The sequence below is a fragment of the Gossypium arboreum genome, chromosome 6 (genome assembly GCF_025698485.1).
Source record: "Gossypium arboreum isolate Shixiya-1 chromosome 6, ASM2569848v2, whole genome shotgun sequence".
Taxonomy (NCBI): Eukaryota; Viridiplantae; Streptophyta; class Magnoliopsida; order Malvales; family Malvaceae; genus Gossypium; species Gossypium arboreum.
Window position 1 is genome coordinate 140,991,410 of NC_069075.1, and position 22,405 is coordinate 141,013,814.

The window sequence follows — 22,405 nt, forward strand, 5'->3', positions numbered from 1 at the left end:
ATATAAAAAGGAAAAGAGAGAATGGCGTTAATAAGAAGGAAACGTACTAAATGGGGAAATTAATTAATTAATTAATTAGGTTAAATTATTATTTTAGTCTCTCCATTATAATTAAATTAATATGTAGTCCTTTTATTTTAATTCGATGTAATTGGATTCTTTGCTTTTGTAATGTCATTACTTCGTCTTTGGGATGTAAATAAGATATTAGTGTTTGTAAGCTATTCGAGTTTGACTCAAAAAATTTGAACTCGATTGTATAATTATCAAGTCGAATTTGAGTTCGAGCAACTCAAGCTGTCAATTAAGTCGAATTTGAACTTAATATTAGGTTCAAACGGCTGACGAGCCTTATTAAGATTTTTTTATTTTTAATGTATATTCTAAATAATTTTATATTATTTAATTATATCATTGCCCTTAACATGTATTATTAATTCTAAACTTAATTATCAAGCTGAGCTTGAGCTTGAATACCTACAAGCTTAATCGAACTCGTGTTTGGACTTGAATATAAAAATTTATAAACAACTTTAATGAAGTTGGAGCTCAAATAGCTTGATTATATCTCGAGCCGAGTTCGAATTTAAAATAAATATTTAATTGAGTTTAAGCTTGCGGTATTGATTATTAAAATATAGACGTAAATTTTTAAAGTAAGGCTTTTAAAAATCCACATCATATTACAAAATAGTAATAAAAAATAATTATTTATTTGGACGGGCATTATAAAAATAGTTGATTAAATTATGTTAAATTAAAAGATAAAAGATAAAACCTAAAATTTGACCATAATATAGGGACTAGAATCAGAATTTGACCAATAATTAATTAAATAAGTGATTAACTGAATTCGCAGGTTATTCCCATGAGACAAGCAAAACAGGATCACAGTTAGGTGTGTTTAGGGTTTACATATAGGTTTCGTGGTGTCTCTTTTTTTAATTTTTTTTAAATTTACAGATTTTATATTTTATTTATTTTGTCGTTTTTTTGTTTTGGGGACTGACAAAATAAATAAATAAATAAATAATAAAGGTTAATCTCGTGACGGAAAATGAAACGGAGAGAATCTGTTGATGTGTGAAGGAAAAAATTGCGTGGGGAATAGTGCCGGTGTTTAGTAACGGTCAACTATAGTCAAACAATTATTAAAATAAAAAAGGTTTAGTGGGATTAATAATGTTAATCACCTTGCAATGGCTTATAAGTAGATGGATCTAAATTATTATTGGTTTTAAAAAAAATTTAAGATTAATTTTGGAATTCTATTATTTTAAGTTTGGATTAATTTTATGTTCGGGTTAATGTAAGTTTTTGTTCTTTTAAGCTTGAGTCATTTGAGCTTAAGGTAAGTTTTGATCAATTTAATTTTAATATATGATAAAGCATATCTTTTAAAAGGGCCATCTTTGCTCGGATGGGGAGTAATTTTCAATCTCCAACTTACTTGAAATTTGATTTTTTTAGTATGATTTTTATATTTTTGTGATGTGACTCGTACTGTTGTATTACCTTTTTTTTATGGCCGTTGTCTACGAAAACCTTTTGTATAGAATTATTTCTTAATCTTTTTACTAATTTAAATGTTTTCGTTTTCAACCTAAAAAAATTGATATCATACTTATTTATGAGTTTTTGTATTCGTATAACTCACACATTCACACACAAACACATTACACTACTACAAACAGGCTGAGTCTACATATTGATCTCGTCAGTTTAGGGATGGGTGAATGTTCACCCTTCGACCAATGGGTCGATGCTAAGGTTTTACTTATTTATGAGTTGAATTATTTGTTACATCGAAGCCAAAGTCATTTTAAAATATGATCTTCGTAATTTGAATCGAATTGATTTTTTTTTATATAAGTAGTCAACAAAGAAAAAAGTAAGAGGAGAATGTAGTAGTTATAAAAAAATGGGTTCACCTAAATAAAAAGAGAGCCATAATCCAACTACCCAGCCTCTTTACTACCACCACATTTTCCTCTTGTTTATCTACTTATTAAACATTTGTATCATCAATTTCAAGTTTTATTTAAACAATAAAATTATTTAAATTTTAAATTTATTAATAATAAAGTTTTTACAAACATAGGTAAACAATATTTTGATTTTAAAATTTTAACACCTTTTTTCACTTAAATATTTAAATTTTATTTATCACTTTTATTAAAAAAATGTGTTTTGACTGTAATAAATGAACATTTGAATAAAGAATGTGGTACATCAAATTTGTTGTAGGTATTTGGATAGTGGGGGACCTGTCCTCTACCTCTATAGATTTTGATTGATATATAAATTCATTGCATTTCTCTTTCACATTTATTTACTATTTCAAATATACCACACAACTGGGCAAATATATACATACACACCACACAACATATTTGAAAAATATCCAATTTGCTATATATATTCTAAAACCGAAAATGGGGATGAAATTTAATAAAATATTATTTATGTTGAGTATTTTTCTGTCATATTTTATTAAAGAGAACAATCGAATATTTATACATATGCTGGACATATGTATTACTCTGGTCTCTCTACTAAATTTTATAGCCCCACATGCGAACTCCTTTGTGTATGCGAACTTTCCTTGCGAGCTCTCTTGATGGACCCCCATTATAAAACCTACATACACCCAATTGGTAGTGCTCAACTGATTCGCAGATAGACAATCAAAATATTATCTGGATTTCAAGTTTATGATCATGAATACATGACAATTTAAATAAATATTTTATTACATATTTTTTTTTCTCAACAATAAAGTACAAAACAAAAGAAACATTTTAAAGATGCAACTATTGTGATTTGATGTAATGACAAAAACACACATTTTACAGGTTTAAGGTATTCAATCGATTGATTTTCGATTAATAATTGAATTGATTTTTTCTTAATTGAATCAAATTAAAAGTTGTATAGACAAATTAATCAAATTTTGATTGGTTTTCGTTTTAATAGATTAAAATTAACCTTTCAACATTTTTTTAAATTTATAACTTATAAGATTAAGCTTAATCAATAATTCAAATAACATTCAAATATTAAAATTTGACTAATTCGAGTAAATCACTAGCAATTATTCTCGTATTTAAAGTTGAGTTCATTTCAGTTTATCAAATTTTTCATATTTAAAACGAGCCTATTAGTATTTAACATAAATGATCCATACCAAAATAATTACTAATGATTTACTCATACTAGTAAACGAATTAATTTGAAATCCAATGTCAAATAAGCTTGTTACTTTCCAATCAAATCCTGCTACATCTATATATAAACGCTTGCCTTACTCATATTTAAGTTGCTCTTTTGTATTTAACAAATTATGCAATTTCTTTAAGATGAAAATTCATATGCAATAACTCCCATTAAATTGTTGGTTATGACTAGCTGAAGTAGCACTTAGTTAGCATTCTTGATAGAGAAAAGCCAAATGCAATCATGTTTAAAGTTAAATTCTCAATGACAATATTCTTAACACTATCACACCCTAAAATCAAACTTTACCAATAATCATACCTTCAAAGATCCTGAGAATCTAATTTAATGAAGAAACGAGTTTTAGCCTTTAGGAGTTGGGGGGAGATAGAATAGGGAAATGAAAATTAATTGAGTTGGGGGGAGATAGAATAGGGAAATGAAAATTAATTGAGTCTGAGGGACTATTCTGCAAGAGGAATAGAGGGGTGGTGGTTTTTTTTTTTTTTTTACAAGAAGAATTATAAAAACCATAACTAGGCTAGCGAGGTCAAGCTATTCCAGAGCAATCATTGTATAACAATTGAAGAACTTCATCCGGTAGTTACATGTAGATATATCTATTCAGAGGCCTTGAGGACGCTATTGATGTCAAACCATTGGTTACCCGGTTACCCTCTCTAAATACATATGTAACTCAAACCAGCAAAGATAGTTGGAATAGACCTTTAATAGCTCATAACACAACTGAGTGATGCTGGTCTACTGAAATTGCTTGAACCAAATGGATAGCTGCAATACTATCCATCTCAAGCACCACCTTTTTTATCTCTAGATTCCAAGCTACTTGTAGCCCCTCAAGAGCAGCCCAAAGCTTGACATTGAGTACAAAAAAATGGCCAATATTTTTAGAAAAAGCAGCAATCCAATTATCATGTTGGTCACTGATTAAACCACCAACTAAACTTTCCCAAACATATTACTAAGAGCACATATGGTATTGTTATTAGTATCGTCCTAAGTAGGTTTTTTTTAATACTGCATTTAAAGTAGTTAATTAATATATACGGAAACTTTACAGTTTAGTTTAAAAGTTTATTATCTCTTTTTTTTGTTAGTTTTATTTTTTAATATATTATAAAAATTAAATTTGACCAATGGTCAAATTATTTATCCGACTTAAAGTCCCATTAAATATTTGGAAAGATTTAAAAAAAGTCATAAAAACTTAGTCGAAATAAAGTAAGCTCATTTTAAATATGGAAAAATATGTTGAGCTTCAATAGTATCGATGAAATTGTATTAATTAATAATCATTACATGACAAATTAAGTAATTCAATTAATATCGATAAAATTGTAAATTTATAAAAGTTACATGTTGGAGTGGACTTAGAATGTAATTTTCTCTAAAAGAATTTGTGTTAGAATATAGATTAAAAATAATTAATTACACTAAACAAATAAAGAAATAGGTTAAAAAATGGAGTTTCAACTACACATCTATGTTGCATATGCAACAAGTAATCTTTGATTTGGTTGATAAACTAGAAAAACGAACCCTAGACAAAGATCTTTTGGGCAAAAGAAAAAGACAATATGAATCAAACAAGACAACTCTATCTTTTGCTTTCCTCAATTTTCCATTTTTTCTTTTCTTTTCCCCACTTTCTCTCTCTTTATTCTATTTGTTTGCTTAGAATGATTTAATCAAAGCGTGAGTTTCGCTTGGGTTAGTTGAGTGCTATATCCAACCACCTTAAACTAGGATGGAATTGGGTTTCAATAGGAACCAAAAATTCAAAACAATCCTAAGTCAAAAGTCAGGTCTAAAACTTTGTTCCTAACAAGAAATTCGATATTCTTTAAAGAAGATTTCGATTTTGTGTATTATGAAAGAAGAATTGTTTCTTAAAATTGAGTTTGATATGACTTGATTCTGGATTTAATTGTGATCCTTGGAACTTTCTGATAAAAGAAAATATTAAAACAAACTTAAGTTAAAAGACGAGACATAATCGGGTTTGAAAACTTTGTTGGGTTGAATAGCAAGAAATTTGATATTTTTTAAGGAAAGTCTCGAGTTTGAATATTATGAATGAAGAATTGCTCCTTAAAATGGAGTTTGACTCAACTTGACTTTAGATTTAATTGTGACTATTGTGACTTATACCAAAAAAGCAAAACAACCCTAAGTTAAAAGTCAAGACATAATTGGTTTTAAATCCATGTTGAGTCGTTTAACAAGAAACTCAATGTTCTTCGAGGAATGTATTGAGTTTGAGTTTTATAAACGAAGAATTGCTCCTTAAAATTGAGTTTGACCCTACTTCACTCTGGATTTAATTGTGACCTTTATGACCTTCAAATATCAAAAAAATCAAAACCCATGTTGGGTCAAATAGCAAGAAATTTAATATTCTTTAAACAAAGTTTCGAGTTTGAGTCTTATGAATAAAAAAAAAAAAGGCTAGACCAACTTATTTCTTAAAATGGAATTTGACCCGGTTTGACTCTAAATTAAATCATGCCCCTTATGATTTACAAATGCCAAACAAAATCAAAACAACCCTAAATCAAAAGATAAGACGTTATAAGCTCTAAAACTTCCTGTTGGGGTCAAATAACAAGAAATTTATTATTTTCTAAATAAAGTTTTAAGTTCGAATGTAATAATTTATTCTAATCCGGTTTTACTCTGAAATTTTTAATCGTGACACTTAGTGAATTTCAGATACCAAACAAAACAACAATTGTAAGTTTAAAGATGGTATGTTTGGCATCAGCTAACTGCAAAATGTTCCAATTCATAAGAAAACATCTCGAGAATCTCAGTGTATATATATATATCTTAAAACTTAAAACAAAATCCTCTCAGTTCCCTTATTCTCTACCAATAAAGTGGGATTCTTTGTTTTGATATTCTGAATAAATAAAATCTCAGTTTACCAATCATAGAGATTGGTTTTCAGGGTCATCATTTTATCTCAGGTCTGAAACAAGGCAACGACAACAACCCTTCAAGACAAACAATGCTTTGGGGCAGCAGCCACCATTGTCATTGGGGTGTGGGACCTTTGTTTAGCCCTTTAGTTTATCATTGGTGGGTTCATGGACTCTTCTTAAAAACTATGCCCCCTTGGCTTTACCCTACTTGCTATCCAAAATTTTGTTTTTTCACTATATTCTTTTCTAATTTTCTTTTTATATATTTCCCAATCTCTATCTTTTATTATCAAGTTGGATAATAGAAAATAATTTCAGCCATCAAATGCCATCATTTTTTCAAGAAAAGAATAAGCAGGCATTATGATTTACTATAGGAGTTAATGATATGGTGTCAACACCATTTATATTACCAATAAATATTAAATGCAATGAATTTCATTCAAAAGGAAGAATTTTTAAATATAAGGGATAATTATTAATCCCGAAAGTATTAATTTTCATAAATTATAAAATAAGATACTTTAATTATACTAAAAATACCATACATATTTGTTTTAGTTTAACTTGAAATATTACTTTAAATTGTCTTTATTTGTAAATAATTAATTAAGACTTATTTAGAACGATCTACGTTATTTAAAAATATATATATGTTAAATTTGATTTAATATTTAGTACTTTAATATTTTTATTATTTTAAAACATAAATGACTTAATATATTTTTAGTATTTATATTATAGGATTACGTATTTGTTATAATATCGTCAATAATGATAATAGGAATGATAGAAAAGTAATAAGAAAGAAAAATAAGAACACATAGATTTTATATGAAAAATCCTTATCAGGAAAAACCACGGGTAGAAGAGAAGAGATTTACTAATGTTGAAAAACAATAATATAAGAGGTTTGCAACTATGCACAATTTTTAAAGGTTAAACAACTTTTTTTTTAATTAATGTCTAATAAAAGAAGTATAGTACATTATATGGATTCAACTTGTGCAACAAAGTCCGTGCCTCAAACTTTGCCCCCACAGATCCCCAATTTTGCCTCTCTATTTTATTTATTTAACAATTAAGTTGTACTTCAAACTTTTCAGACCGGATTAAACAGGATTCGGGTCACACAACTCTTAACAGTATTACAAAATATATAATAAAAAAAACATATTATAAGATTAGAAAATGAGTCATATTTTAAACAAATCCAAAAAAAAATTCTTTAATCTCATATTTCAAGCAATTTTTTTATCAAAACTTTCTTAAATATCATATAAACCTTAGACTTAAATCAATAACCCGACCCTTAAATATCCCAACTATTTAACTAATACATAACCTTTTTTTTAAATTTTTAGAATGAAGGATCTAATTGCAATCATGTTCATATCTCTAACTTCATATTGAGACTATGATTGGCAATGAAGGTTAATGTTTTGTATATTTTTATATTGACATTACTTGTAAAGTTAGAGGATGAAACTTAATTTAAACTTATCTTATAATCAAGTGCCAAAATAGCTTATATCTTACAAAAATAGCTTATATCTTACAACATTCTTCATCTATTTTATCTTATTATTTTGAAATATTTTAATTTCAATTTTAGTTATCTTTAGACAATATACGATTTCTTAAAAGTATAAAAGTTTAATTGAAAAAGAAAAAATAGTTTAAACTAAAAAAGTTATAAATAGTATTTTTAGAACCAAATAAGTCGTTGAATCAAGCCATTGATTTATTGGTCCAATCAATTTGATTAAAATTAATTAAAATTATAAAAATAAAAAAATCTGATTTAATTTTTCATTTAATTGATTTTTAAATTATTCAATCAACTCGTATTAATTCTTAATCTAACCTGTTTAATATATTCTAGCTGGTTTGATATAGTTCAAACATGGTTGGTGACCTACTAGTCTAGTGAGAGCTAATTAAAATACAAACAGAATATTTGACATGGTCAATAATATTATTGCTGACAAAGAGAGGACTATTTAGTTAGGTAGATGTTGGTGGTAATTACCAATTATAATAGTAATATATTTGTATACATAATAATTGAATTGAATTATTTCTTATATTATTAAAAGTAATAAAATAAAATTACTATTTAAAATGATAATTACAGTTAACTGAGTTAATTTTTGAAAGCTTTGTTTATGATTCTACAAATAAAATATTTTATTAAAATAAAAGAAAAAATAGGAAGATTAAGCTTAAATTAATTAAAGGTAATCAAACATTACACAAATTTTCATGCAAGTTACGATTTTATTCTGCAATTAACTTACCTTCGTTATTTAAAGTAGAGTACAAATCATTATAATATTATAAAAATTGAATATTAATAAATTTTAACATTAAAATAAAATAAATTAATAATATATATAATAAAATTATTTAAATTATAATAATTAATATTAATATTCAAACCTGATTTTTGTATTATTTTAATATTTAATATTTAGCTACAACTCAAACGGGAGTCCAAGTCACATAAATACTAGTATTTAGGAGTTGGATTTGATTGAGTTAAATGGGTTTATTTTAGAGCCCATAAAACCAAACTTTAAGTTGTGAGCCCAAATTGTATATCTTACCCAAACCTATTATGGGCCACAAGATCCAAAAGATTCTTGAGATATATGATGGTTTCCTGTGTGGATGAGTCTTCTCCTAGAGTTAAGGTGGTTCTGTTGGTTTGGTGTCCTAGGTAAATAGTTCTCAATTTGTACTTGCAAGTTCTTAAAATTTGAGTAACTAATAATATATTTTTTATTTATAATTGTTAGAGTTGTGTGACCCGTATCCCGTTTGATCTGACTTAAGAAGTTTGAGGTGCAACTTACTTGTTAAAGAAATAAAATAGATAGGCAAAATAAGGGATTTGCGGGGGCAAAAGATTGAGACCCTAGCTTGCTATAGATCCCTATCCACGGACCATGCAATACAAGTTGAATCCGTATATGATTATACTTCTTCTATTAGACATTATTATAACAGAATTGTTTAATCCTTAAAAGTGTGTAGCCGAAAACCTCTTGTATTTTCGTTTTTCATCATCAGTGAATTTCTCTTTCTCTACCCGTGATTTTTTCCGATAAGGGTTTTACATGTAAAATCTGTGTGCTTTTATTTTTCCTTTTTATTTCTTTACGATCATTATCATTGCTATCATCAATGTATAGTATAACAATAATATATCATATCATTATTATATCTTTAATAACTATACACTTAAAACCTTAACTCTTAAATTTTGTTATATAAAAAAATTACATATGAAACGAGCTTATACTCGAGCTGGTAAATAATTGAATCCAACTTATACTCTTATAACAAAATTCAATATTTCAACTTAAACTAAATTTTAAATAATAAATTTCTAATCTAAATCTTATTGCAATAAGAGTTACACTCAACTCAATTAAAGGATTAGTTTCAATTTTCAATAATTCAATTTCCAATTCCATGCGCATGAGGTGATATGAATCATCGATTTAACATGATCAAGCACAAAAGGGAACTCTTGTTTAGCTTTACACGCTATCAATTCCTTTGTTGGAGCCTTTATTTAGGTATGCTTCCCTTCTACGTGTTATAACTATTCCAAGATTCAAGCTAATAATAATTAGATATACATTTATGCTTGATATGTTCATCTTTTATCATTTTACACATTAAATGTGGAAATCACGGAATTTCATATGATAGCTTGATGGTTAAGGATGTTTATCGTTTTAGATATGACTTGAACTTAAGTCACATTAATCATATTTGTTATTCAAACTTTACCCTATTATTATAATTTATCAAAAAAAAATAGAAATTACAATAGCATAATTAATTTTCCCTAGCCGAATTGTACATAAAAAAATCATTTATTTCCTTTCTTTGGTTGCAACCATGCATGGTCTATAGCTATGGCTTAATGGCTGGGCGAATCCAAAATTCTTTTTAAGAATAGAGTTGAATTATAAATTTTTGAGAAATTAAAATATAATTTTATCATGATTTTATTATTTTATGAAGGAATTTAGTAGATTTTTTTTTTCATTTTAGGATATCAAAATGCAATTTGACCATACACTAATTTATAATTTAAACATTTCTTAACGAGCCTACATAGCAAATTTTCTATTTTTGGGGACCAAGGCTCCTGCCTGCATCTTGAAATTCCCCCTGCTTATAGCTATGTAACTGGAATTAATAGTCTAGTAATAAGGTGTGATAAGTGGACACATATTTTATCACACAGTTTGACACACAAAGATAAAACGAGAGAACATTACACAAAAAATGCTAATACAATTCAACTTTAATTTACGTCTGCGAGATAATACGCAGATCCAATATTAAATTTTATGTTACAAATAATGATTTAAACTCAATCTATAATAATACTCGAATAACTGTAACCTCACCCAAATATATTTAATATATAATCTCCTCACTCATTTTACTAAAGGTGAAAGATAAATCATACAAAAGTGAAAATACAAAACACTTGAATGTAATCTCTAAACTCGAGAATTGTACACAAGTATTATGATTAATATGTTTTATTGTAATAGATATCATCATGAGATGTTCCTATTAAATAAAAATTTGAAAATTTCTTTTATAGCTTTATTAAGAATATCGAACTCGAATTCCATTGTGGATCTTGTTATACACGTTTAGTTATTGCTCCACCAAGCATAAAAACAGACGCTCACTCTAATGATGTATTTCTTTCTTTATCCTTTTATTTTTAAGTTCATTGTATTTTAAAAATACTATTGTCACTTTTAGAAAATTTATCCTATATTTTCTCAGCATAATAAAATTCAAACGTAGAATATTTCTTGGTATAACATTTACAGCACCCAAAAATTTCATGTGATAGCTTTTATTTAGTAAGTTCTTTGTAGACTAAATGATGTAATTATTGCTCCCAACAAACAACATATCGTCTACGTATATGTTAATACATACATATACTAAAGCTTAACCACATTAAATTTACCTAATAAATTAATTGTTTTGGAATTTTGCACAAAATGTAAAAAGTCTTATAATTAAATAAACTGGTCCCAACATTTCCTAATGAATCCCAAGAGAGCACATTTCTCGTCCAACCATTTCCCTTCCATGCCATCGCAGCATTCATGAATAGCCAATATTATATATACCCTATAAATAGTACAGGTAACTTTTCTTTTAATTTTATTTCCTTTTTATCTTTCTATAATATTGCAAATAGCAAAATTATTTTTTATCCTAATCAGTGGTTGAAAGTTCGATCTTCATCTTAGGTATGAAGTTACTTTAAAACTTATGATACATTACTTACTTAATGAACCGACAGAACACAAAAAATTAATCACTGATTTAAAAGAAAAGAGAAAAATGAATGAACATAGATGAGTAAACAACAACCAAGTTGCTAGCTTAATTGCCCATATCTATATGTATTATTACTTTAACTAGTCACAAAGATTTATTCTTTTTTCACCGATTTTCCCTATGGCAAGTTTTAATTTTATTAAATTTAAAGGAAAGTTTGTTTGTTTTTTGGGAAATATAAGGAGAGGAAAGAACATGAAGCTTCAAGTAAAAAATGCTGATCTGAAGGCAAATTTAAGCTTCACGTAATCGCTTTAATATAATCAACCTAGAAAGCTCTTTTACTCGTGTCACGTAAATGGCCAATTATAAATGAATGTCACCAAATCGAAATAAGTACCAACAAATCTTAATGGGTTGGTATATATAGTTTCTTAATATATTAATTTTAAAATATATAAGTATACTAAATAATGGTATATTGAGGGAAAATTTTGTGTAACAAATATATTTATTAAAATTAATATAAAAATTAAATGATGCATTAGTTAAATATTTAAAATTTATTGTCTCAAAGGTTCAAATCTCTTCGTAATTGATTTTATATAAAATTATGAAAAATAAAAATATTCTTATAATAATATAGCCTATGTTGTATATAAAAAGATATTTTAGTAATATAAGAAAAATATACCACTCGGCCGATTGAATCTTAGCAGAATTAGTATGGGTATTGTTGCCAATGCATGAGGACGTGAGTATGAGTGTGCTGAAGCACATTATCCTCTTATTTATGGGTTGGAGAGAAGTTATGAGTAATTCTAAAGATTGAGTCAAAATGAGCATATATAATCAAAATCTATAATTATATATATTTATAAACCAATCAAATCCACTCTTCTCATATTTTAGTTTTTTTTTTTAACTCACATTTAAAACGAATGAATGCAAAATTCATGAGACAATTTGAGTTGGCAATAACTTAAAAGCCATTAATACATGCAATAAACTTGGTACATGATGTTCCTTTGAACATTATAGTCATGTAACCGAAGAGGTAATGTAGCTAAAGCCATAAAGCAACCCCACCAAACCAAAAAACCTACGAAACAGTCTGTAATTCACTAATTTCTTGTTGTTACTAAGTACTTTTCATAAACGATTTCCATTACTCTCTTTTTTTACCTACCACTACCTCTCCACCTTGGCTATATAAGCAAGCTCCTCCCCCAAGCTCTTTTCCATTGCCAATATATATTACCATTTTTTCTTTGTATCTCTTTGTGCTTATTTATAAACAAAGATCAAGAAAAATGAAGATGGTATTGGTGCTTTTCTTGCTTGTTTCTCTTGCTCTCAGCTCTTGTTTCTTCGAGGTGTCGATTGCCGGTTCGGGTAAGTGAAAAACAAAGTTAAACTTTAGGTTGATTTATATATATATATTAGTATAATTCACATACCATCACCGTCACATACGCACCACGACTCAAACCTGCAACTTGAGCTATAGGGTGAACAGTGAACACCCATGGTCAGTAAACCAAATATTGGGATTCGTGTTGAATTATATATGTGTAGCTTTGTTGGTTCATGGACTATATGGTATTGCAGATTTTTGTGACTCAAAGTGTGCGGTGAGGTGCTCAAAGGCAGGGGTTCAAGACAGGTGTTTGAAATATTGTGGGATTTGTTGTGAGAAATGTCATTGTGTTCCATCTGGGACATTTGGGCATAAAGATGAATGCCCTTGTTATAGGGACATGAAGAACTCTAAGGGCAAATCCAAGTGCCCTTAGATGTTTTTTTCCCCATAATTACTTGTATGTATTTATTTTGCCTTTATACCCTTATAAAGATTTAACAAATGATGTTGTGGGAGGACCCTTAATCTTAACTATGTAAAATATACTAAATGAATAAATTGGGTCCTTAGATATATGATTTATGAATATGCTGTTGTTGTTGGTTATTTATATATATTAGTTTATAATGTGATATGTATTACGCATGATTTTACTTATTTAATATTTAATTAATTTTTAAAATATTATATTTTTAATTATAATAATTATCGTAAAATAATTTAAAAAGTAAAAAAAATTAGAATGTAATCATCATATTATTTTTAAATAAGTTAAAATTTTTGTTAGTTCAAAATTTTAAAATATTCCGCCACTTATTTTAAAAATATATGTTTGTGACTCAAAAATTGATCATCAAGAAGATTAAAATAAAATATGTGCATAATTATAGTAAAAATTAAATTTTAGTAAAATTAATATTATACCAAAATAAAATATTATAAATAAAAAGTAACATTTATGATAAATAATAATGATAATTTATTAGCATTATATTTGTATTAAAAATAATTAAAGATACAATTATATTGATTACTAAAACATGTTAAAATTATCTTAATTTAAATAATAATTAATTTTTTATTATTTTAAAGTAAAATAAATATGTAATTTCTTTATGCGTTTGACTGGGCATATCAATGTACTATTGTTGTCCTGATCCAGAATAATATTTGATTAAGGACAATTTAAGAATAGTCACATTATTTTAGGATGTTGTTATTATTTAATTTATTTAATATATAAAAATATAGATTGAACATAATAATAAAAATGTCTTTATTAATAAAATAAGATAAAAGTATGTATTATAATTATCTTATGATTGGTTTTGGCATATTCCAATAGGTGGAATAATACGATAAACACTATCCTTAATTTTCTTAAATATTTCGAACACTCATTTACCTTTCGCATCAATTTTTTTTTGGATGAAAACTTTTTTTTCTTACTTGTACCCATACCCAATCTTTAAACTCGAACAAGATTTTCTTCGCCCTTTATTTACAATGTGTGCAATGAATTCATTCATTTAAAAAAAATAAATTCAAAATTTCTTATGAATTTCCTTCCCCAAAATAACTTTCTTTCGCTATCTAGATGAACAATCTCATTCAAAGGTAAAAAAAAAAATCTAAAGGAGTAAGTGAAATAAAACCACAAGGAAATTTAAATGACCAAAACCAGTGGAATAATGAACATAACATTTATAAGTGAATTCAACAAATATAAACCAATTTTCCCACGATTTAATTTCTTTGCCCATTATGGCTTGAAAAAGAGATATCAAAATCTTGATAACCATGTAAATGGACTATGCTGAGTAGATGGATGATATCTAATTTATTAATAAGTATCATATCATTTGGGGAAACATATTTAGAGATTAGATTGAATCAGATTACTCTTATGTAATCCCTTAAATCAAGGAAGTTAGATTAGATTGAAACTCTATGAGATTAGTTGTCAGGAGTCCACCTTTGTTTCATTCTCTATTATTATAATGTACACAATTTATTGTATAGGTTCATGTATGGAGAGAATTGAGATTTTAAACATGTTCTAAGTGAGGAACCTTATTGTATAAGTACATATTGTTAGTAAAACATTTGGTGTCGTGTGGTGAATTTAGTGGTGAGAGTATCATTCTTCAAAGTGCAAAGGTGAGGAAATTGTCATGGGTGTGGAATAGATTAGAATCACTTGTTGTAAGTATTGAAGATAGTGAGTATTTCTCACTGAACTAGGCTCATTAGATAGAGAAAAATCGAGCTGCATAAAAAATCCTCATGTGTTTGTTTTGTTTTTTGTTTTCAAATCTCATGTCAAAGAAGTGCCCATTTTCTTACACTTTGTTAAATTTGCTAGCTATGATATAATAACTTCGTACATCAATAGGATATGCAATTAGAGCGATATTTCTCAACAAGTTTGCACATAATGCTAATGTAAGATGTCATAAGTCTTTGTGGCACCAACATGACTCATAAACCCACAACTACAAGCCTATCAAACTAACAATTCACAAAAGTTTATTGTTTCAATATATATATATATATATATATATATATCTTTTGTGCTTATAAAACTTATCAAATGCACCATGTTCACATGCTTAAAAAATATTTGAAAAATGGGAATCAATAGCATGCAAAATCCTTGATATACTCAAATCTTAAAAAGTTTAACATGCAATGTATACCTCTCTGATAACATGTCAACCACTATACCTTATCACATAAGGAAAGGATTAATAGTCAATGTGAACCACAATTTCCATTGACAATAGGTAATGTTGCCAAGCTTCCAATGCCCTTAAAGGCATACAATTCTTTATCACAGGTCAAGTAGTTCAAATGCATTACATTAAAATTTTTATTGAAGTAGGCTACTGATTTATTATTGTATATGAGGATTGTACTGATATCTACACTAAAAGTATCACACTCAACTTTAAAAATCTTATCAGAATTTGTTAAAACAAGAATATGGGCATTACAAAAAATTATCTTCGTGATCATTATACGCGAACTCTTATTTGCCAAATTATCATCGAAATAGGTAATAACAAATTTTTTTAAGAAAAATCTAAGTATGTGATTCATTAATGTTATGAAAGTCTCGAGACCATTAATTAATTGAATGACATAGTTAAGAATTACTCACTAAAAATTTTCATCTATCATGATAGATGATTACCACTAAAATAATTTTATAATTAAATTATGATATAATCATAATTTCTCTAGTTTTCGATTTCAACTTTCAAATTTGATTGTTAACGATGTTAATTTTTGTTTTTAAATTTGTTGGTATAACATTCTAAAAGTAAAAGAAAGATATTCACTTGGTAGTAATAAAACTAAAAAAAAAAGATATTTGTAATAAATATGATTTTAATAAGATAATTTTAACAGCGTTAATAATTGGACTTAAATTTTGAAAATTAAAAAGTAGAAAGACTAAATTCTAAAATTGTAAAAAGTAAAGGGACCTATGGAGATTTTAACCAATAGAAATAGATAAGAGAGAGTGAAGGAGCCAACCCGCGCTCCCTATTCCCAAAATCCCCCCCAATCCACCAAAAAAATATAATTTTTATCTCTGGTTTTCAAAATTTGAAACCGCAAAAAGGAGGATTGAAATTTATGGAGGCCGCAAAAACCCTCCCAAAAACTTGAAAAAAGTACACTAAAAGAACCCAAAATATGAGCAGAGAGTTACCTCCCAAGTATACCGCCAATCCCCCATGTTTTGAAAACAAAAGCCCAAAATGGCGCTTTTTATTTCACCCCCCTTTTATTCACCCCCTTCTCTCCCCTTTCCTTTCACTCCATCTCTCTCTTCTCTTCTCTTCTCTCCAACCCCTTTCTCTCTTTGCACCCAAAAGGGTAAAACCTGAAGCAAAGAAGCAATGGCGGGTCAGGAGAATTGTGTGAGACTAACAAGGTCTACTGTTGCTAAGAAGAGAACAGCTGAATTGGCTGGGATAACAGATGAGAATGTGAACAATAAGAAAAGGGTTGTTTTAGGTGAGCTTTCTAGTAACGTTGATGGGTCGGTGAGTAAGGTTCAAGGGAAGAAACCAACAACAACAACCCAGAAATTGCAATGTAAAGGGAAGGTGAAAGCAAAGTCTAAAGTGGTAAGACGGGTTCTTTTGGAAGGTGGAGATGAAAAAAAGGAGGATTTTGATGCTATGTCTAGTGACCCACAAATGTGTGGGTATTACGCTTCTGATATTTATGGATATCTTCATCAAATGGAGGTATTTCCCCTGTTTCTCACTTATTATATCTATTTAATCTGCTGAAATGACTAAAGGGTTAATTTTTTTATTACGTGATTGACATTAGGTTGATCCAAAGAGAAGACCTTTACCTGATTATATCGAGAAGGTGCAAAAGGATGTTAGTATGAGTATGAGGGGTGTTTTAGTGGATTGGTTAGTTGAAGTTGCAGAGGAATACAAGCTTGTTTCAGATACTTTATATATGACTGTTTCATACATTGATAGATTCTTATCTTTAAATCCTCTCAATAGACAAAGGCTTCAATTATTGGGTGTATCTTCAATGCTTATTGCCTCGTAAGATTCTAATTTCTTTGATGGGTTGTTTTGTTTGAAATCATTGTAAATCTGTTTGTTCTTACATTTTGTCCTTTTTAAGCAGAAAGTATGAGGAAATCACTCCTCCAAATGTAGAAGATTTTTGCTATATAACTGATAATACATATACTAAAGATGAGGTAACCCTTACCTTCATTCCACTTGTTTATCTCCTTTCATTTGTGTATGACTTTGCTTCATTTCATTAAACATTGTTTTGGGTATACATGAAGGTGGTCAAAATGGAAGCAAATATACTTAAGTCCTTGAAGTTTGAATTGGGCAATCCTACAGTTAAAACATTTTTGAGGAGATTCACTAGAGTTGCACAAGAAGATTACAAAGTAAGAAATGTGCCTATACATTTTTGCATTGATTCTAAAATTCTATTATTTTTTGTGTTATTGAATGTATGGTTTCTTTTGATCCTTTATAGGCTTCAAGCTTGCAGCTAGAGTTCCTTGGGTGTTATCTTGCAGAGTTGAGTTTGTTGGATTATGGATGTGTAAAATTTTTACCTTCCATGGTTGCTGCTTCTGTTATCTTTCTTACAATGTTTATAATTAAACCGAAGTGTCATCCTTGGGTATGGTTTTGTCCTCATCACAATTTTTTATCTTTGATTTTTGTTTATGGTTAGCAAATATTAACTTGTCATTTGTGTTCTATAGAGCTCTGCCTTGCAACGAAACTCGGGTTACAAAGCATCTGATCTAAAAGAGTGTGTCCTTATCTTACATGAATTGTATTTGAGTAGAAGAGGAGATTCACTTCATGCAGTTAGAGAAAAATACAAGCAACATAAGGTGCGTGTTCATGTAACACTAGCCATTGATGTGGTTATAATTTATATAGTCTTGTTGTATTGAAATAATGTTGATTTCTCTTGAAACAGTTCAAATATGTGGCAATAATTCCAGCTTCACTGGAGATTCCAGCTTCTTATTTCAAAGATGTTCAAGAAGTTGAGATTATTGATGTTGAAGATGTTCAAGTGGTGGAAGTTTGACACATGATTTATGGTCTGTGATTTTTGTAATTCAAGGCTTGAACGTGGGTGAAATGTATATGAGAACAAGATGGGACTCTTGCTGATGCAGCACCTATGATGCATGTGGTTGCTTGAAGATGTATATGTCATTGCTGGTGGTAGTGTGCTACCAACTAACATGGATAGAACTTCAGTGTATTAGTGATTTTCGGAACAACCATATTTAATTATGACTGATTGATTACAAGTGGTTCTTTTTGCTATGTCAATATTGTTGAATGATGTAAAATATTGATTGATTACAATTGATTTTTCAAGCATTACGGTTGAATGATGTAAAATATTGTTGACAAGTTGATTTCACTACTTGGTAGCATTAAATAATCAAAGCTCATACCTATTTGTAGAAGTTTTTGCCTTTCAATTTAGTTGATAAATTATATCAGGACTTAACCTAGATGCAACATGTGTTCATGGTGTTCAAGCTCTCTGATTTTTCATGGATGTTTATACTGTAATATCAACTCTTCATTTGTACAAAGAACAAAGAGGCTATCTTGTTTTTGCTACATGGTAATCTGCAATGCGATGTGGCTGGAATGAAACTGTTGTAGAAAGATCTGTGACCTGAATTATGCTTCTTCGTGCGCGTGTTCCATTAACTGCTAAATTTTCTTTTTCAGGTAGTGATTTCTGGTTGAGAATCAGTTGGCCTGTGCTGTGCTAAGTATGAAATGATTCTGCCAATTTGCCAATCATTATAAGCAGATTAGTACATTAGAAGTGCTTTTAATTTGATCCTATATAGGAATAGAGAGATTAAAGTCGAAGTTCCAAGTCAACTTTTAGCGACTCTGGTGGTGGTTTATATGGTTGGAAATCCACATGATAACTTTCTATCCACTTTGATGTTGTTTTGCCGTCAATTGATCCTATCCATGCCTTCATAATCTCTTTGTTTGAATTGTTGAATCGTGCAACTGAATGTCTCTGTTTTTTGTTCAGTTGACACACTAGTGAATGGGGCTGAAGACCAAGTGATCGTGTCATTGGCAAACCAACCATTGGCATCATCCTTTCTGACTGGCATCGACCCCTCTCCCTTTTGTGTGCATTCTGGTGGCCACCAAGTGCTTGCGAACTATAGAACTTTCGTCTGCAGAAGTTGCACGAGAAGATCTTGTTAGAGGCATAATTTGATCGTAATCCACTTTTCGACGCAGCAATATCCCCGTGCTTGCCAAGACTCAAGTCCAGCCACTCCATTGCGTTGCCTTCATAGCATCCATCATCGTGCCCTTCGTTAATCAGGTAATTAACTGACATTTCTACTACTTTTTGATACCGAAAAATGAAAACCTAGTAAGAATTAGATGAACTATAGGATCAACTAGAAACAACTAACTAGTGCAGCAATAGATGAGAGAATGGATCCATTTATTACTTACCGGTATTGCTTGCTTGAGACACTGCTTATGTCTTATAAACATTTAGATTCCTAGCAACTCAATGATCGATGTGTCACGATAACAATTACAATACAATGGTATCACAATCTTAAAACTTGTACGAATTGCCTGCCATTATAGAGATTGTTCGTCTTTCAAGCTGTCTGCAGTTCACACTACACTTATCCATCCACATCAGTCCATAACTTTCAACACATCATTTTGGTTGATTGGGAGCCATACTGCATAGTCCAGATCGATATCAATGCAAGCATTGTACGATTTGTTCAAATGCAAGGTTTAGTTATATTCACCATTGTTTCCTACTTATGACAACACATGTATAATTGGTGTAAAATCATGACATTATAAACATATTAATGAAATAAGTCAATGTTCTTTGGTCTCAATCATGTGGCTTTGTTTTGGGTTGATTGTGATTGATAGTTGTAACACTAAGCTGGGTTATTTTTTTCTTTTTTATCATATGTTTCCATGTTCTTTGTCTTTCCATAAAGAAACAGCAGTTCGGTCATTCCTATGTAGTTGTTTTCCATGTGGTTACTGCACTTCCTTTCTAGCAATTGGATTAAGTTGATAGGGATTGGCTTCTTGGGCTGCATGATTGTGCCCTTTGGGTTAGCAGCTTTGATTGTTATTTCCACTCCTAGTATCATGCCACATTAAAAAAATATTATTATATATATTTTTTCAACATTAATAAATATTTATATTTACAACATTATTATATTATATTTATTTTTAGAGTATTTTATTGTAAACAATGTATCATTAATTTAGTTCCTAATTTTAATATTCTCAAAAGTTTACCTAAAGCATGGCTAAGGTTGTCTTTATCATCATTGCAACGATTTTTCAGGTTTAAAGTTGCCTTTAACTGTAACAATAATGTTCAATCATGTTTTCTTTTTAAAAATAAAAAATATGCACTGTGAAGGCATAAGTTTTATATTTTATTAGTGAATAATAATATAACATTATCATTAAATTAAATAAAAATATAGAGAACTTATCAGTAATTATTAATATTTTTATTTAAATATAATTAAACATTAATTATAATTATTATAATTAATTAATTAATTAATAACTTTTGAATTTATGATATTGGATTTAAGGGTTTAGGGCATTTGATTTAGGGTTTAAAGTCTTGAGTTTAAGTTTCAATATTTTAACATTTATTTGTAATTAATTATTATTTATTTATAAATCCTTCACTATTTTTTTTATTTTATATAACAATGATGTGTCTTGTTAATACTGTAATAAAGTAGATTTTCTTTATTTGTAGATAGGAAAAGGAAGAAAAAGTTTTAGGAGTTTAAATTGAATTATTATATTAATTTATATCATTTTCAAAAAGATTTAAAAGTAATTTTTCATTTAAGAGAGTCTAGGTCATTACTGTCTCATTAGTTTTGTCATTAGTTTAAAGTTTTTCATAGAGAGAATAAGCGTTGCAAACAAATGAGACGGAATATACTGAAAAATAATAGAAAAGAAGACTAGAGAAAACTTTATAACAGTGAATGCAACGACAGATACCAATAAGTATTGGTTGTTGTAGTAAAACACATTTGCAGTCCTAGTGAGAAAACTTAGCTCGAACCTTCGAGACGACATTATTAAGAGAAGCAACCAAAAACCTTGAAAGAATTAATTTTCATGAGCCGTAAAGTGGATATTATACAAAAAAGCAAAAGAATGCAACTAAAGGTGGTGATTAGTAAGATAGAATTGTAGTTCCAATAGGGTCGGAAGCGTGTAAATTATTGTACTAAAAAATCACACAAAGTTCAATTCCCAGGGAAGAGAGGTGGATCACATGGATCTCTTAAATACCAAGTCTTTCCTTAGTCAAAATATTCCTTCATAGTAATTTAATAGCACAATTAAATACTGCTATTATACCTTGAAATATTGAAAGAAAAATAGGACAAGAAAAAACACAAGAGTTTTAACGAGGTTTGGTACATTATACCTACGTCCTCGGGCACTAACACCAGATGATAACTTTATTATCTCTAAAATAATACAAACAAATAGAATTTCTTAAGAATTCTCAAATGGGAGAAGAGAGAAAACTAAGAGAGAAAGATTGGTTGGAATGGTTGAAATGAGAAATGGTTAGGCCTATTTATAGTTGAGGTTCAGGGACTAACTTGCAAATGGCCTAAAAATTTAGGGACCAAAATTGCAATTATCCCATTCAATTTTAAACAACTTGCCTACCATTTTTCCTTTCGGTGCCACTTACACCTCCCATTTTTGACTTTTCAACTCACCCTTTAATTGACTTTTCAACAATCTCCACCTTGAAGATTTGATTAGGATAATCACATCTTCACATACTTCCTTCAACTCCCCAAATTCGATAAAGCTATCTTTTGTAGTGCCTCTAAATGCGCTCTCGAGCACCATACACCTGAAGGTGCTCAAATTTTCAGGATGTTAATCAAGTTCAAACAATGATTAAA

The 22,405-nt window shown here is 28.8% G+C and overlaps 3 protein-coding genes across 3 annotated transcripts; 2 read left to right on the forward strand and 1 right to left on the reverse strand.

Annotated features, from left to right (window-relative positions):
- The first annotated feature begins 12,717 nt into the window (after nt 1-12,717).
- LOC108485649 (peamaclein) lies at nt 12,718-13,447 on the forward strand. The gene is made up of 2 exons (XM_017789502.2): nt 12,718-12,893; nt 13,110-13,447. Exons 1-2 carry the CDS (start codon nt 12,812-12,814, stop codon nt 13,292-13,294), a joined length of 267 nt encoding a protein of 88 aa, XP_017644991.1. The 5' UTR covers nt 12,718-12,811; the 3' UTR covers nt 13,295-13,447.
- A 3,061-nt stretch (nt 13,448-16,508) lies between these two features.
- On the forward strand, nt 16,509-18,868 carry LOC108484673 (putative cyclin-A3-1). Its single transcript, XM_017788548.2, has 7 exons — nt 16,509-17,126; nt 17,215-17,447; nt 17,533-17,608; nt 17,702-17,812; nt 17,905-18,054; nt 18,140-18,274; nt 18,364-18,868. The coding sequence occupies exons 1-7, from the start codon at nt 16,773-16,775 to the stop codon at nt 18,475-18,477; spliced, it is 1,173 nt and encodes a 390-aa protein (XP_017644037.1). The 5' UTR covers nt 16,509-16,772; the 3' UTR covers nt 18,478-18,868.
- A 65-nt stretch (nt 18,869-18,933) lies between these two features.
- On the reverse strand, nt 18,934-19,941 carry LOC108484863 (transcriptional regulator TAC1-like). The gene has a single exon (XM_017788753.2). The coding sequence runs from the start codon at nt 19,783-19,785 to the stop codon at nt 19,279-19,281; it is 507 nt and encodes a 168-aa protein (XP_017644242.1). The 5' UTR covers nt 19,786-19,941; the 3' UTR covers nt 18,934-19,278.
- Nucleotides 19,942-22,405: the final 2,464 nt, after the last annotated feature.

Bases quoted from the DNA above. Each gene is read 5' to 3' on its own strand.
- LOC108485649 (XM_017789502.2), top strand. From the start codon at position 12,812: ATGAAGATGGTATTGGTGCTTTTCTTGCTTGTTTCTCTTGCTCTCAGC. The intron at 12,894-13,109 runs GTAAGTGAAAAA...ATGGTATTGCAG, and splicing joins GGTGTCGATTGCCGGTTCGG to ATTTTTGTGACTCAAAGTGT.
- LOC108484673 (XM_017788548.2), top strand. From the start codon at position 16,773: ATGGCGGGTCAGGAGAATTGTGTGAGACTAACAAGGTCTACTGTTGCT. The intron at 17,813-17,904 runs GTAAGAAATGTG...GATCCTTTATAG, and splicing joins TTGCACAAGAAGATTACAAA to GCTTCAAGCTTGCAGCTAGA. The intron at 18,055-18,139 runs GTATGGTTTTGT...TGTGTTCTATAG, and splicing joins AACCGAAGTGTCATCCTTGG to AGCTCTGCCTTGCAACGAAA.
- LOC108484863 (XM_017788753.2), bottom strand. From the start codon at position 19,785: ATGTCAGTTAATTACCTGATTAACGAAGGGCACGATGATGGATGCTAT.